Raw genomic sequence first — 17,358 nt, 5'->3', positions numbered from 1 at the left:
TTTCTATATATTAACCTTTTTTGCCGTTTTCATATTTACAAATAATTTGATATCACATAAATGATCTGTATATATACATATAGAAGCATTATTATGACTAAGAACACGCGAAGCAATTTTTAAAGAAGTAATAGGCTCTTTTAACTGTTTCTTAACTGTACACACAGGGTAGTCGACGAAAGTCGACAAAAAGACGTTGAGATTACCAAATCAATTTTATAGAAATTAGTCACACTACTATTACAAAATAGATTTCAATTGCAAACTGTTGATTACATATACAAATAGCCAAGTTCATGTTGATTGAAAATATTACAATGTTGATTGAAAAAAATTACAACAAAATAATTTTCCAATATCTATGTAAATATCCATGCTTCTCTCTTCCCCTCTTTCTAAGTAAGACAACAAGTAATTTAAAATATTAGCTTTTGTTACAGCCATTACAATAGAAATTTGCTAATAATTGGATTGAGTATTTTTATGCAAATTCATCTTTTTGAGAATATAGATAGGGAGGAAAATTCTTTTATCACATTATACGCACTTTATGTAATTTTACACTTTAAAATTTCCTATGAATACCTAATATGGTCATCTACTGAGAATATTCAATATACGGGATGAAGGTAACCGGAACCACTTCGATCACTGTGCATGTCATGATTTTAGTGACAAATTTTTCAGATATAAGTTGGTTTCAAAGATGCACAGAAGGTCAAGTTTTGTTTTTTGTGAACTGCTCGAATTCAAGTTACTATTTTTAGAGGTATCGCAGTGGCTACAGTTATGCCACTTATAAACTAATGTATTTTTATATGAATAGGTTAATTCTTTTCTATATAGGATTATGAGTTGGATCGACTAACATAATAAAAAGTATATGATTTTATTTAAAAAGATAGATCTGACCTTCATATGTATTTTCGCATTCTCCTACAAAGACACTAATCGCGTCAAATTCTGTCCTCTTTGCAACCATTCAACTTTTATCTGAAATACTTTTCACTAAAATAGTGAAGATGTAGTGATCGAAGTGGTTCCAGCTGTATGACCTGTTCGTGTATGTATATACATACATTTATGCTAAGGGACTGTTTCTTGTGTGTACTTGTACCTCTCATAGGTGAAAATAAATCAACGGTGTAAAGGATCACTTACGATGGTAGAATTAAAAATTTTCGCGCGAGATTAAGAAATTATGTGCCTGTTTCTGTAAGCAATTCAGCTATCGAGTATAAGGCGATGTGACCAATTCGTCAAAAATCGTGTCGAATAAATTGTCTGTTCTTAGCCTAAATCTTCTAGATAAATGCAACTGTATGAATTTGTATGAAATATTTTAGGAGACCACATTTCTATATGTTATACGGATCCATTGTGGGGTACTGCAAACAGAAGACACCATCTTCTTAAAACAAAATTTTTTGAATGTACTTGTGATCGATGCAAGGATCCCACAGAATTTGGAACAATGTTTAATGCTTTAAAGTGCAATCGAATGTAAGTTAAGTTAAAAATTAAGTCTTATAGAAATTATTATGAAAACGAAGAATGGATTACTATAAATAAAAATATTTTCCCACTTTACAATATTGTACAGAACTGATGCAAGTACAGTAGAGTCTTCTTTATGCGAATTTATAAGCAGATATACTCTTCGGATAATGGAATTTTCTGATACTATAACAATCATTATTCTCGTGTAAAATTTCATTTATTTCAAATACAAATTAAGATTAATCGATAGCTTCTCTAAATATTGAATATCAATATCTTTTTGACTGCTAAGTCACGTAATTCTTTCAACATAAGTAATTACATCGCAGCGGAAGACTTCACACACATACAAAGCACACGCTATAGGATTCAAGAATTAACACACCTCGAAGTAGAACACTAGAAACATTTACTAGAACTAGTGATCTCAACATATTATTCACAGGAAGACCAACACACTGGCAGACGGATCTAAACAAAATTCCTGACTTGCTTAATTTTGCAGGTATAAAAGGAGTAAACGCAAACAAATTAAAAGTAAGATGGGAGCTTGGCTCCCATCATACACCGTTAATAATACAATACGCAAGCAAACTAATACTTTATAACAAATCAGAGTCGCTTTGCAATAGAAGCATCAAATGGCAAACATAAAGAACTAATCAAGAGCGAAATCAACTGCAATATTCCATTGAAAACACCTGAACGCATCGAACAGGCAGTAACAACATTGACAGAAATTATGCAAGAAGCAGCAGGGGCAACTATTACTTATAAACCAAAAGAAACCAAACATCCTTGACAAAATCAGAGAAAAAAGGAAAGCGAAAGTAAAATGGCAAAAACATAGAACATGTGAAAACAAAAAACATCTATACAAACTTGCAAAGGAAATAAAAAGTAAAATAAAAGATCATAATAGTAACGAATTCTCAAAATTCATAGAAACACTCTCAGTGGAAAGCCACGAACAAAATAAAGAAGCCAATAAAAATAATCCCAGCAATTAGAAAAGCAGATAACATATGGGCCTGAAGCAACGAAGAGCAAGCTACAGGATTGTTCAACCACCTTTGTAACACATTTACTCTATATAATATTAACAACAGTAAAACCAAATATCATTGAGACGAAGATGCGCAAAATACTAGTAGCTCAACTGACAAGCACCGTACCATACCTAATACAACAGTTCAAGAAATGAGAATCATAATGAAGAAAACAAAAAACAATAAAGCATCAGGAGTCGACCCAATCTATGGTAAAATCTTGAAAAACCTTCCCCCAAAAGCAATACGTTTAATCATAATAATGTTCAATGCAATTTTAAGAATTCAATACTTTCCTAATCTATGGAAGTTAGCACAGATCATAATGTTAGTTAAACCAGGCAAAAACCCACACCAAACTGTATCTTACAGAGCAATATCACTACTTCCAGTGTTTTCCAAAATAGTAGAGAAAATAATATAACCAACAATAGAACAAGAAAAATTAATACCAGATTACCAATTTGGATTCAGAAAAAAACACTCCACGATAGAGCAAAAGGCACAGGCTCGTCAACGAAATTTTACCAGCAATAGAAAGGAAACAATACTGTACAGGCTCCTTCATGGGCATTGCGAAAGCATTTGACAAAGTGAACCATGAAAGCCTCTTACAAACAATCAAAAAACACTTCCCGGAATAAATCCACCACTTACTCAAATCATACCCAAGCAACAGAACCTTTATAGTAAAAATAAAGGATGTATATTCTGAAGTAAAAGACGCTGCCTGAAGGCAGGGGTACCGCAAGGAAGCGTCTTAGGCCCAATATTATACACACTATACACGGCCGGCATACCAACAACTACCAACAGCAAAATACAGACATTCGCGGACAACACGGCTGTGCTAGTCAGGCATACTAATCCAGCAACAGTAGCTACATTACTACAAGAGCACATCACAAAAATAGAAAAGTGGCTACAAGATAAACAAATAAAAGCAAACCTCAATAAATGCCACCATATTACATTTACACTAAGAAAACAGAAACCACCAAATATCCAATTGACTGGCACGCACATAACACAAACAAGGCAAGTTAACACGTTGACGCCGGCGCCGATATTCAGGGTTTTCTCTATGATGTGGCGCCCGACTGCACGGTCTGCTTCGTACGGCTGCGCAGCGCCAGATTAGACTGTTCAGCACTGTTAATTTATAGCAAAATTACAAAAGCTATACGATTCCTGTTGGGTTCAATGAATTCCGTGGACTTCAACTAATACATTGATATAGAATAGTTTGGCAATATCAATTTGCAGATATCTATAAATATTAAGTAAAGCTGATGGGACCAACTTTGACCCTAATTTTGGAGTACTCTTTTCGATTTTTCTCAAACAGTAGAGATCTGACGCGAATTCCGACTATTGCAACGTATACCAAACAGTGCAAATAAACCAACTACTTTGCATCATTAGTCTACATCCACCTTGAGCGGTAATATTGTTCAAGGGGCGCAACCTCAAGATAACAGTTGCGCCTGACTCATCGCCGTCTAATTGATAGGTCGCAACAAGTTCTGTATCAAATTCTTACAATTAGCAGTCACTAAATTGAATTAAGGAAAGAATACATTGTATACGAACACCAATACAATATGTACATGCCTGAAACAGAAAAGGGCACCTATTACTGAGAAGTATCATGTTGGAATAGCAGAACGTTCGAATAGTACTGTATTCGGATAACGGATGTTCAGATAAAGAAGGCTCTACTGTAATAGAATTTAGAAAAGGAAGCACAATTTCGTAATTGTTTCTATATTCGCGGAGATATAGAGGATGTTTCAAACTATTACATTATATTTCGAATATAAATCTTTTAACACTTAGCCAACCGGCGCGCGTCACAATGAATTATACGTTTCCACCGCGCATTTTTCCAAGTATCGAGGACCAATATTCAGTACATAAGTAACAAAAAGGTCTAAAAATTATTTAAGTAATTAATTATATTTTGTGGTAATGATTTTATTTAACGATTTCACATATTGTTTATGCAATACATCATGTTTAAAAGTATAAAAAAATATAGGTAATATTAAAAACGTTCAAGACGATTAAAGATAAATAACACAACTTGAACGTGAAATTAAAAATTCATAATGCATTTTAATATTTTTCTACAATGTAGTATCGTTCGATCATAACTCTATTTAGTCATAACGGATAGTGTAACTTTTTAATTAATTTTAACACCACTAAATTGGCGTATTTTGTTATATACTGTACATTATAAAAGCAGAAAAAGTGGCGCAATTAATTGGGAACAATTCCAGGTAAACAATAACTGATAATAACAGCGAAAAAATAAAACACGTTGCTAAAGCCAAAAAGGGAGGTCTCCCTATTCGGTTGCCTAAGTGTTAAAAAGCTTGTATCATACAATTTCATGGTTACGGGAAATGCTTACAAAATTATTTATCTCAAAGTTTAACTTGTGATGCATATATCAATACTTTATCCTTATTTGATGTAAGAACAAATGTTTGTATTTGTAAAATGTATCCGAAGTATGCCACAGATATATCCGGAAAATATTTCACATCACACACTTCTTGACCGACGTCTGTGTTTCGCTATTTCAATTTGTTATATCCCAGTTAATATTTTTTATTACTATGATATCTTCTTCTATCTGCCAACAAAACAAATATTACTAACAAACGAGGAAGATCGCTTTGATATAACTGATCAAAATGTAACATACGAGTTAAGAGAATGCGAAGATTAGAGATTCGGGTCAGATCATTGTTTTCCTTTTTAAGGGGGTATTTTAGTCTAGAGGTATGAATTTCGAGCGATTTTTGAAGCTCTGTACAAACGAAACAAAAAATATTTTTGCTATCCATTTTTTTATGATTTGTATCTTGATATTTTAAGATTACATAAAAAATTAACCGAAAAAGACTAAAAATTCACAAAGTTATGAGCTGGCAAAGTGGAGGTCCAAAGAAAGGGTGTCCTGGCGTGCATGATATCGACCCTTCTGGTCGTCTGAAACAAAAAAGCTGAACGGATTCTTAATTAGAATAGATTCGACTATAGTATGAACCTTGGAAGAGTCAACAAATTATTTTTTCACAAAATGGCGGCCGTTTGAAAATAATTTTCCTTTTTGGCATGTTTTTTGGCAATTCCGAATTTTTTTAAAATAGTAAAATTAAAAATTTTAATCCGACCATGGTTGAGGCGATAGAAAAATATATAAAGAATATTCGCACCAAATTTCAAATAAATCGATTTATTGGAACTTGAGATATCGTGCATGTCAACTTGAAAAAAGTAATTTTGAGAAAAACGCGTTTAAAGTTTTGAGACAAGTTTACTCGGTCAACAGTCCTACCCAAGCAGCCGAGATAAACGGACGTGCGAAACAGTGCTTCAGTGAAAGTGCGGCAAGTGGGAAAAGAAACAAACTTTGGGGATGGCGGTAAGCAGAACGGACACGTGCACGTCGCTCCGTAGGCATAACCGAAATATCTGGGTATATTAAAGAATTCGGGCGGAAAGTGCACGAAAGTGAAGTTTCTAGTGCTCCGGAATGAGTGGGAACACAAGAGATAGGTGAGCTCGCTGGTATAAAAGCGAGAGAAACGATTGAAAGTGCTGTGTGTGAAAAGTGTGGTTAGGGGCAGAGCGGGGGCCATCTTGGGTCGCGCGACCGAAGCGGCACCGTGCGGGCTACCTGGGTAACCAAGGAGTGGTGGAGAGCGCCCCCGTGGAGGGCCAGTCAAAACTCCCCGCGTCGAACAGACACGAATCGCATACACGCGGAAGTATACAGTGGGATTATACGACGACCGGCTAAGTCGAAGGACATCCATCTCAAACATACATATATTATATATATATATGTATATTAAGACACAAACACAATAATGGACAAGTACTGTAAGTCGAGTAAACTTACGGCTCAGGGGGTTTCGGAGCTTCCAGGCCCCGTCGGGGATTCGAATAGCGTCCCAGGCTCGACCCGACGGTCACCCAACGACTGGACGAACGGCGAGGGGAAGGTCGATCCCAGGGCCTCCCCTCGTTCGGTAAACACGACCGGGGACCAAGAAACATCCGCAGTTGTCACAGAGGAAAAGACGTGCACGAAAAGCACTAGAAGATACCTCGAATTTGATGAAGACATCGCGGGAATCATCGAGGATGTCGAGATGCCAATGCAGGCACTCAAGGATAAGACACCACCCACCGAAAAGGCGACCCGAATCGCCAAGGAAAAAATCTTCAAAGGTGACAAGATCACCAGATATATGAGAAAGTCCCCAGTGGAGGGGAGCGAGTGCAAGAAAACGAGAAGCCTGGCCAGGAGCCAGCCGAGGGCAACGAGGGACGAAGCGGCCAGCACCTCGGAGCTAGACACACCGGCGGAAATGTCGGACAGCGGCAGCGAAGCGGCGGCACCAAGGGAATGTCTCAGGAGGAAGGCCATGGCGAACAGAGCAACGGCCGAGACCGAAGGCAACGACGAGGACAGTATCGTCATTAAGATGAGCGAATGGAAGGCGATGACGGAAATCATCACAGAAGTCTTCCGCGAAATCCAATACATAGGTAGCAGACTCTACCTCATGAGCAAAAAGGATACCGACATCAAGAAAAGGAGGGACGCCATCAGTAAAAAAGCGATCAAGCTCCACTCGATGTTGGACGAGATGAGGCTCAAGAGGAACGCGAGGACAGTCGCGGCCACCAGGATGACCACCCCTCCGGGGAGGAGTGAGGAGAAGGAAGGAAAAAGGAAGGAGATATCGGCCGTCGAGGGGAAGGGCGACACCAAGAGAAAGAGACCAACGACCGTGGAGGCCTCATACGCAGGAGCCTGTGCCGGCAACAGCTCGGCAAAAGCGACTACGGAATGCACGGACAGCGATGTAATGGAAGACTGGATCCCTGTCCGCGGAAGGAGAGGAAAAGGAACAGACACGCCGACGGTGGTCAGGAAGGCGAACGCAGGAAGGGTGGCATTGGACAAGCCAAAGAGGCCGGAGGGACCGAAGAGGATACGTAACAGACCCGAAGCCATCCTCGTCAAAGGAGGGCAGGACAAGGAGTGGTTCCAGGTCTACAAAGACGTGATGGGGGAAAGGGAGACCCTAAAAGAGAGCTGTGGGATTAGGAGGACCAGAACAGGTGACATCCTGATCGAGCTGAAAGCAGGTAGCAACGCCAAAAAGACCGCGGCGGATATGAACACGGCGCTAAGAGGCAAGGTGAGAGCGCTACCAATGCGCGACAAGACCTCCGTAGAGATCAGGGATATAGACCCGCTCGTAGGCAAGGAAGAACTAGCCAGGGAGATAGTAGAGCAACTGGGCGTAAGCGTCATCACTGAGGTCGAAGTAAAGACCATAAAAATGGCGCCGTGGGGCACCCAATCGGCAATAGTGACGATACCGAAAGCCTACCTGGCCAAAGAGGGGGTGAGCCGGAAGATCAGAACCAGCTTGACGATAGCCTCGATAAAGGCACTACCCAATGTGGTAAAGTGCTTCAGATGTCACATGTTTGGGCATGTCGCGAACAAGTGCACGGCGATAAGCCCTGGAAAGGAGATTTGCAGGAAGTGCGGAGCCAAAGACCACACGATAGCTGCCTGCGTCAACGCACCCTGCTGCTCCATCTGCAGCAAGGAGAAAGGAGTGAAATTTGACCACGTAACCGGATCCCTGGCTTGTCCAGAATGTAGAAGGCGGTTGAAAGCGAGTAAATGAGGATACTGCAGATAAACCTCAACAGATGCAAGCTGGCGCAGGACATGATGCACCAATGCGCGATCGAACTTAGGCCGGGTATAATAATAATTTCCGAGCCGAACAGGCAGCTACCGCACTGGTTTAATGACACCAAAGGAGGCGCGTCGATATGGGTCACACTCCTCAATGGCAAGCTGCCTGATGAAACAACGGAGGTCAAGAGCGACGGGATAGTGGGCGTCCGCGTCGGCGACGTCTTCTGCTTCAGCGGATACTGTTCGCCCAACATAAATAAGCGAGCATACTGCAAATACATAGACACGCTGTCTGCTATGACGAAGAGCGTTGCTAGAAGACACGACAAGGTCGTTGTGGCCGGAGACTTCAACGCAAAGTCAACCTGTTGGGGAGGATCGACCACAGACAAGAGAGGGAGAGTCTTAATGGAGGCACTAAGCGGCCACCGGGTGTTTCCATTGAGGCTCAAGGAAAAGTACCCCTTCTTCATGAACGGGAAGACGAGCTCCCCGACATAATAAGCGTATCCAACAAGGTCAGCGAGATACACGCCGGAAGCGCGGTCTTGCACAAATACTCGGCCTCGGACCATCTGTACGTGCTCCACAGGTTTAAGACGAGGAAGTCCCGAACCGTATCGAAGTTCTACAGGTACGTGACCAAGGACATGTCGCCGGAGGAGTTCCTGAGCAGATTCGACGACACACTGAAGAAGGAGGACCTCAACGCGGCTATCGGAGAGGATGGGGCCGAGCCCTTGCAAAAGAGCATCGAAGGTACGTGCGAAGGGATGCTAAGGAAGTCGAACGGTGCGGCGAGCCGCAAGTACGCGAACTACTGGTGGAACCCGATGATCGCGGAACTGAGAGCGCAGGCGCACAAAGCGCTCAGGAAGGTGACGAGAGAAAGAAAGAAGAATGCCGGCAACACCGAGCCCCTCGTCAACGCCTACAAGGAGATCCGAAGGCAGATAAAAAAGGAGATCGCCTGTAGCAAAAAACAGCTTGGGCAGAATACTGCAAGATACTGGAGAGCGACCCTTGGGGCAAACCCTATCGCACGGTCATGAAGAAATGTAAAAGCAAGGGACCAACAAACGACATGCCGATCGACATGGTGAAGGCAGTCCTACAGAGGCTATTCACCGTGGGACACGGACCCCCCCCCCCCCCCATTATGAGGGCCGTGAAGAGGCAGAGACCGAAGAAGAAGGAGATATTAGCCTCAGCGTCGCCATCGGCGAAGGCGATGTCGTCGATGCCGCCGGAAGAATGAACACCAAGAAGTCTGCAGGAGTCGATGGCGTGCCGGGCGAGATCGCGAAGCTGGTAGCGAGTCGCAGGAGCGAGCTCGTGACAAGGGCGTTCAACGGCATCACCGAATCAGGAAGGATCCCAGACTGCTGGAAGACGGCCAGAGTAATACTGCTAAGGAAACCGGGAAAGGATCCCAGTTTCCCCAACGCGTACCGGCCGATAAGCATACTCCCAACCATGAGCAAGATCTGGGAAAAATGCTTTAAGAATATCATCGAGAGATGCATCGGGATGGACCCATTCCATCGGAGGCAATATGGCTTCAGAAAGAAAAGGACTACGGTAGATGCCATCACGCAGGTGATGAAGTTTGCCAACATCTGCAAACAGAAGAAGGTAACATGCGTGATGATCACCCTGGATATTAGCAATGCCTTCAATTCGCTCAGCTGGAAGAGCATATACGAGGAATGTGACAAGAGGAAGCTGCCATGGAAGGTCAAAAGGCTAATCGGCAGTTACCTATCCGGAAGGAGGATCATCGTGAGCAACCAGCAAGGCACGGTGGAGCACGAGGTGGCGGCGGGAGTTCCGCAGGGATCCATCCTCGGACCATTCCTGTGGAACTTGGTATATGACCGGTTGCTCGAGAGACTCGACAACATGCCAATGGTCAGAGCAGCCGCCTTCGCGGATGATCTGGCCATCACATGTTCCGTCGGGAGGAACGAAGATGCCTCCGTCAAGGTCAACACGATGCTAAGGATCGCCAACGATTGGTGCACGAGTGTCGAGCTCACCCTGGCGAGGGAAAAGACGGAGGTCATGCTCATCACAAGCTTGCGAGTGCCGAGAGTGGTGAAACTCAGGTTGGGCTCCTCGGACATCGAAACGGTCGATCGCATCAGGTATCTCGGAGTCGTCATGGACTCCAGTCGGAGGTTCGGTTGCGCATATCGAGATGGTGTGTAACAGAGCCGACAAGTTAATAGGAGCCCTTAGGGGAATTCTACCCAACATCAACGGGCCGCCCAGCTTGGCTCGTAGGCTCTACTACAATGTGTGGGAGTCCATCGTAACTTACGGAGCACCGGTGTGGGCTAGAGCAGCATATACCGATAAGAACAGGAAAAAGCTGAAACGAGCACAACGAACGACCCTGTGCATAACAACGACGGCATACCGTACCGTCTCCCACGCCGCACTTTGCGTGTTGACCGGGAATCTCCCGATTTACATAAAGATAAAGATGCTCGGAGAGACCTACGAGAGGAACAAGATCCATGGGTCCAGGATTGACACGGATGACGGCTCCAAGCTGAAGGAGGAACTGGAGGCGATTCGCAAGAAGGCCCAAGAGGACTGGCAGAAGGAGTGGAACAACTACAAAAAAGAAAATATCACAAAGAAGCTATTACCGAGTGCGCTGCTATTTACCAAAAAGAAGATGGACATCGATCACCACACCATGCAGCTGCTAACCGGGCATGGGAGCTTCGGGGTCTATAGGAAAAGGATTGGCAGGGACAGCGACAGCAACTGTCTCGACTGTGGAGACCCGAACGACGATGCAGAGCACGCCCTCTTCGCGTGACCGAAGTGGACGGACAGAAGGATCGAGCTGGAGAACGCTCTGGGAGGGAAGATAGACGTGGGCAATCTGATCGCCACGGTGACCGCCAAGGACGAGAGCTGGAATAAATTCAGGCAATTCTGCAAGACCGTCATGTGTCACAGGAGGGTGACAGCGAGGGCCTGGGAAGAGGCAAGGAGGAGAACGAGCGTAACAACAACGAGCGGAGCAATGAGGGCAAGAACATGGAACAACGAAAATCCGCAGAAGGAGACCAGCCCAGTATTCTGAACTGGCTGAGAGGACGATATGAGCAGTAACTGCCCGAAGAAGTAGATACAACGGGGCACGAAAGGACAACCCTGATGACTGCCGACAGGTTTTACCGGGGTTGTCTGCCCTCTAAGAGGAGGAAGAAGGGGGAGGGGTTTTTAATGGGTATGGTAACGACATCCGACCGACTCCCACATAACCCAGTGTTGCGGGTCACTGGGCATGCGTAATAGCATTTTCCCCTCCCCACGCAAAAAAAAAGTGGGAAAAAAAATAGTAACGTCAACGCCCATCGCTAAATGGTGGAAAATGCAAATACCAACAATAAAAATTACAAGCAAAGGCGAAACATATTCTACGAATAGAGCTACAAGCATAACAAACCCAAGACAATCGCTAAATGAAGAACAGGAGTATTCAATTATAAATGAAATAGATATGGAATCAATACAAAACAATTATGAGAATAAAACCAACAATGAACTAACTCATCAGGACGAAAGCTGGAAGGTGGCAACTTGCAACAAAGAAAGAAAAGTAACACCATGCACAAGCAGTAGGAAAGCTATAGTAGCAAATAAGCAACAATGGCTACAAGAAATCAATCTTCGAAACTCCTTCAGCACACTGCCAGAAGAGAAAGTAACAGACCCAGTTGAAAAACCAATAACCCGCATCGCTAAACCACCACCAATCTACATAGATGCTCAAATAATAGACCCCCTCATTGAACTACTAAACAACACGGCAGGAAAAGAAAATTATAGCATAAAACAACTAAAAGTAGTCCAAGTCAAAGTTCGGACCAACACCCCAGAAACATTCAGAAAAGTGACAAAAGCACTAAATGAGAAAAACGCGGGGTATCACACTTACCAGCTCAAAGCCGACAGAAGTTTCAAAGCAGTAATCAGGGGATTACACCCAAAAACAAACACAAACAACATATGCGAGGAACTAGCAAAAATCGGACACCAGGTAAGATCAATGAACAACATAACCAGATACGATACTAAACAGCCATTACCGCTATTTCTAATAGAGCTTGAACCTAAAAACAACAACAAAGAAATATTTGAAATTAAAAAAGTTCTAAACACAATAGTAACAGTGGCGCCACCAAGACATAAAAAGACATACCGCAATGCATACGGTGTCAACAATATGGACACACAAAAAATTACTGCAACAGAAACCCGGCGTGTGTCAAATGCGCAGAAACGCACCTAACAATAAACTGTCCATACGTAGGAAAAATAAACGAAGTAAAATGCTTCAACTGCAATCGAAACCACCCAGCTAGCTACAAAGGCTGTGTAATCAGAAAACAACCGCAACGTAAACTGTTTCCGCCGCTACGAAACAGGGCGTACAATAACTTACAAGCGCAACAGGATAGCACAGAAACTGAGACAACTCCAAATTCACAGCACGCAATGAACACTAACCACAGTAACACCAACACCTTTGGTAGCTAAAGTTCTGCTCGGGCAACCGAGGTAAACAGACGTGTGTAATCAATCATGTGCTCCAGTGAAGTGATTCAGAGAAGTGTTTCAAAGTGAAATAAAATTAACGATTAGTAATAGTGAGGGGAAGTCCAACAATGCAGCAGCAGATACCAACAATTAAAATTGCAACTGAAAGAGAAATGTATTATATAAAAAGGTCGGTAGATTTACCAGGCCTATAGCAACAGCAGCAATGTAATAATAATCAAAACGACATGGTTATAGAAGAAATGGAAGAGCAGTGGAGGCAGGAGGAGTGCAGTCACGTTAACGAAAGATGTTACCAGGACGAAAACTGGAAAACGTAAAATAACTCCAGGAACAAGTGCCGCAGGAAACTTAGATACAGAAAAGCAGCGATGGCTACAAGAATTACCATTAAGAAACTTCTTCATTAACTGAACAGTCGCCTTAGGTAGCAGCTATTTAGCTATTTAATCCTAAGCCAGAAAAATTGTGAAACTTCTGATTGATAACAGGTCATAGGACTTTTGCGTTCTATATAACAATACTTTTACCTATGGAAAGATTCCCTAAAAATAAAAAGAGATCTGCCTATTTCTTATTAAGAAACCGAGGAGGGAGAGTTGTTTCCTCCCCATCCGATTGCCAACCATCAGAGATCTTCTTAAGCATTATGTAGATACGGGAATGTGTAATTGAACCCAAATTGTCTCGCTCTGGGGCCTGATAGTCTTGCAAATTTTCAAATCGGTATTAGAAAAAGGAGAGGATCCATTTTCACAAAGTGGCTAAGCTTGCGATTTATTTAATCGCATCCTATCCTACGAGAAACTGATAATAGGAATTTCTCACAAGTAATCAAAATAGTTTCGATGAATTGTTTTCACTGCATTTGAGTACAGACACATTTTGACTGATTTTAAAACAGGTATGAATAAAATTTCTGTTCATAAGGAGAGGGATAGTCCACAGGATTCCATACTGGGACCAACTTTGTGAAACATTATCTATGATGGCGTTCTCAGATATTTCTTACTACTCCGACGATTTGACCTGAGGTGTATTGTGTTGTCCGTGATAATTGTAGTAGCTGACTGTAGATGTCGCTGCTGGGGTACTGCTGTATTTTTCTTATTTAAGAATCGTGGAAGAAAAATCGGACTACGAGCGCCGATATTTGAACCCAGGTCCCGAACGTTCGTAACCTAAGGCGCTAACCACTGCACTGCCGTCGTCCGACTCTAGTTATTGTTGAGTGGTGGTATTTATGCTGTCGAGTGCCGCCACACTCATTATCGCAGATCTCGGACAATTATAATCGAGTTAAAGTATAGAGACTAAAATATTGGAGATCCCGGTGTCCTTTCATCTCCGACATATATATGCAATTCCCTATTTATTTGTACGTATTACCTATATAATATATGCATTACATCAAAATCCTGAAGTAAAGTCAAATTTTTTTACTCATTCGATATGTAAATTCGACCAATCGCGGGGAGACGCAATCGCGAGGAAACACGTCAACGGGAGTCGTAAATTCCCGTTACGATTATAATAATCGACGCTGCGAGTAGATCGATCCCTTGATTTCCGTTAAGACAATAGGGGTGGTTGAAATGATATAACTCCGTGATTAACAGTGTTATAACTTATATTTTTTCCAACAACTTCGTATAATCACACACACTAGTAACGTCGCTGAGTATGGGGATTGCCTTGATCTTATTCAGATTCTGACTGCCAATTTGATAGATGAAAGCTCTCGGGTCGTAATAGACGCAGCGATTTATCAGATCCGACTTTGACTGAATCGAATCAACAGAATCAACCGAATGACCGAATGAATAGACGTCGACTGCTTGACCTCGACCATCTGACTGACTGACTGACTGGAACTGTAGGCACTGTGAGAGCTATGGGAACTCTAAGCACCGTGAGAGCCGTAGGAACTCTTCGTCGGAGCTAGAGAAACTCTCTAGTCGGAGCAATAGGAAACTCTCCGTTGTTTTCGTTAGGCCACTACCCGCTTTCTCCGTAATTCTTAAGAGCGCGTAATAAACCCAAGGACCTTTCTAATAACCGGCCGAAAACACTTCTAGAATTAGAAAGTCTTTTCAGGCAAACAGTTTGACTTAAACCATATGTGCAAACAATGCAGTTAGGATTTCAACTTTATGTTGAAATAAAATATTAATTTGTCTCCTTGGGCCTATGGAGGGTTCAAAGGACGGCACGTAGACCGTTGGCTGTCAAGCCGCGAGGGATGGAGTGTAGATGTGTTGCGCGGCAGGACACGATATTTTAAATGAATTTCCTTATTGTGTCATCATATAACACAGTACTACATTCAATGTATATCTTTTTTTTTTGCGTGGGGAGGGGAAAATGCTATTACGCATGCCCAGTGACCCGCATCACTGGGTTATGTGGGAGTCGGTCGGATGTCGTTGCCATACCCATTAAAAACCCCTCCTCCTTCTTCCTCCGCTTAGAGGGCAGACAACCCCGGTAAAACCTGTCGGCAGTCATCAGGGTTGTCCTTTCGTGCCCCGTTGTATCTACTTCTTCGGGCAGTTACTGCTCATATCGTCCTCTCAGCCAGTTCAGAATACTGGGCTGGTCTCCTTCTGCGGTTTTTCGTTGTTCCATGTTCTTGCCCTCATTGCTCCGCGTAGTTGTTGTTACGCTCGTTCTCCTCCTTGCCTCTTCCCAGGCCCTCGCTGTCACCCTCCTGTGACACATGACGGTCTTGCAGAATTGCCTGAATTTATTCCAGCTCTCGTCCTTGGCGGTCACCGTGGCGATCAGATTGCCCACGTCTATCTTCCCTCCCAGAGCGTTCTCCAGCTCGATCCTTCTGTGCGTCCACTTCGGGCACGCGAAGAGGGCGTGCTCTGCATCGTCGTTCGGGTCTCCACAGTCGAGACAGTTGCTGTCGCTGTCCCTGCCAATCCTTTTCCTATAGACACCGAAGCTCCCATGCCCGGTTAGCAGCTGCATGGTGTGGTGATCGATGTCCATCTTCTTTTTGGTAAATAGCAGCGCACTCGGTATTAGCTTCTTTGTGATATTTTCCTTTTTGTAGTTGTCCCACTCCTTCTGCCAGTCCTCTTGGGCCTTCTTGCGAATCGCCTCCAGTTCCTCCTTCAGCTTGGAGCCGTCACCCGTGCCAATCCTGGACCCATAGATCTTGTTCCTCTCGTAGGTCTCTCCGAGCATCTTTATCTTTATGTAAATCGGGAGATTCCCGGTCAACACGCAAAGTGCCGCGTGGGAGACGGTACGGTATGCCGTCGTTGTTATGCTCAGGGCCGTTCGTTGTGCTCGTTTCAGCTTTCTCCTGTTCTTATCGGTATTTGCTGCTCTAGCCCACACCGGTGCTCCGTAAGTTACGATGGACTCCCACACATTGTAGTAGAGCCTACGAGCCAAGCTGGGCGGCCCGTTGATGTTGGGTAGAATTCCCCTAAGGGCTCCTATTAACTTGTCGGCTCTGTTACACACCATCTCGATATGCGCACCGAACCTCCGACTGGAGTCGATGACGACTCCGAGATACCTGATGCGATCGACTGTTTCGATGTCCGAGGAGCCCAACCTGAGTTTCACCACTCTCGGCACTCGCAAGCTTGTGATGAGCATGACCTCCGTCTTTTCCCTCGCCAGGGTGAGCCCGACACTCGTGCACCAATCGTTGGCGATCCTTAGCATCGTGTTGACCTTGACGGAGGCATCTTCGTTCCTCCCGACGGAACATGTGATGGCCAGATCATCCGCGAAGGCGGTTGCTCTGACCATTGGCATGTTGTCGAGTCTCTCGAGCAACCGGTCGTATACCAAGTTCCACAGGAATGGTCCGAGGATGCATCCCTGCGGAACTCCCGCCGCCACCTCGTGCTCCACCGTGCCGTGCTGGTTGCTCACGATGATCCTCCTTCCGGATAGGTAACTGCCGATTAGCCTTTTGACCTTCCATGGCAGCTTCCTCTTGTCAAATTCCTCGTATATGCTCTTCCAGCTGAGCGAATTGAAGGCATTGCTAATATCCAGGGTGATCATCACGCATATTACCTTCTTCTGTTTGCAGATGTTGGCAACCTTCATCACCTGCGTGATGGCATCTACCGTGCTCCTCTTCTTTCTGAAGCCATATTGCTTCCGATGGAACGGGTCCGTCCCGATGCATCTCTCGATGATCCTCTTAAAGCATTTTTCCCAGATCTTGCTCATGGTTGGGAGTATGCCTATCGGCCGGTACGCGTTGGGGAGACTGGGATCCTTTCCCGGTTTCCTTAGCAGTATTACTCTGACCGTCTTCCAGCAGTCTGGGATCCTTCCTGATTCGGTGATGCCGTTGAACGCCCTTGTCACGAGCTCGCTCCTGCGACTCGCTACCAGCTTCGCGATCTCGCCCGGCACGCCATCGACTCCTGCAGCCTTCTCGGAGTTCATTCTTCCGGCGGCATCGACGACATCGCCTTCGCCGATTGCGACGCT

General features: G+C 43.9%; 1 protein-coding gene across 1 annotated transcript in view; it reads left to right on the top strand.

Annotated features, from left to right (window-relative positions):
• Positions 1-17,358, top strand: part of LOC125386732 — a 55,499-nt gene that overhangs the window by 19,600 nt on the left and 18,541 nt on the right. Inside the window, exon 2 of the mRNA XM_048413829.1 lies at positions 1,347-1,503. Within this exon, the coding sequence (XP_048269786.1) occupies positions 1,475-1,503 (29 nt within the window). The 5' untranslated portion in view covers positions 1,347-1,474. The remainder of the gene's footprint in view (positions 1-1,346; positions 1,504-17,358) is intronic.

This window comes from Bombus terrestris, chromosome 17 (genome assembly GCF_910591885.1).
Source record: "Bombus terrestris chromosome 17, iyBomTerr1.2, whole genome shotgun sequence".
NCBI lineage: Eukaryota > Metazoa > Arthropoda > Insecta > Hymenoptera > Apidae > Bombus > Bombus terrestris.
The sequence above is the reverse complement of the archived record's forward strand: the minus strand, read 5'-3'. Positions and strand labels throughout refer to the sequence as shown.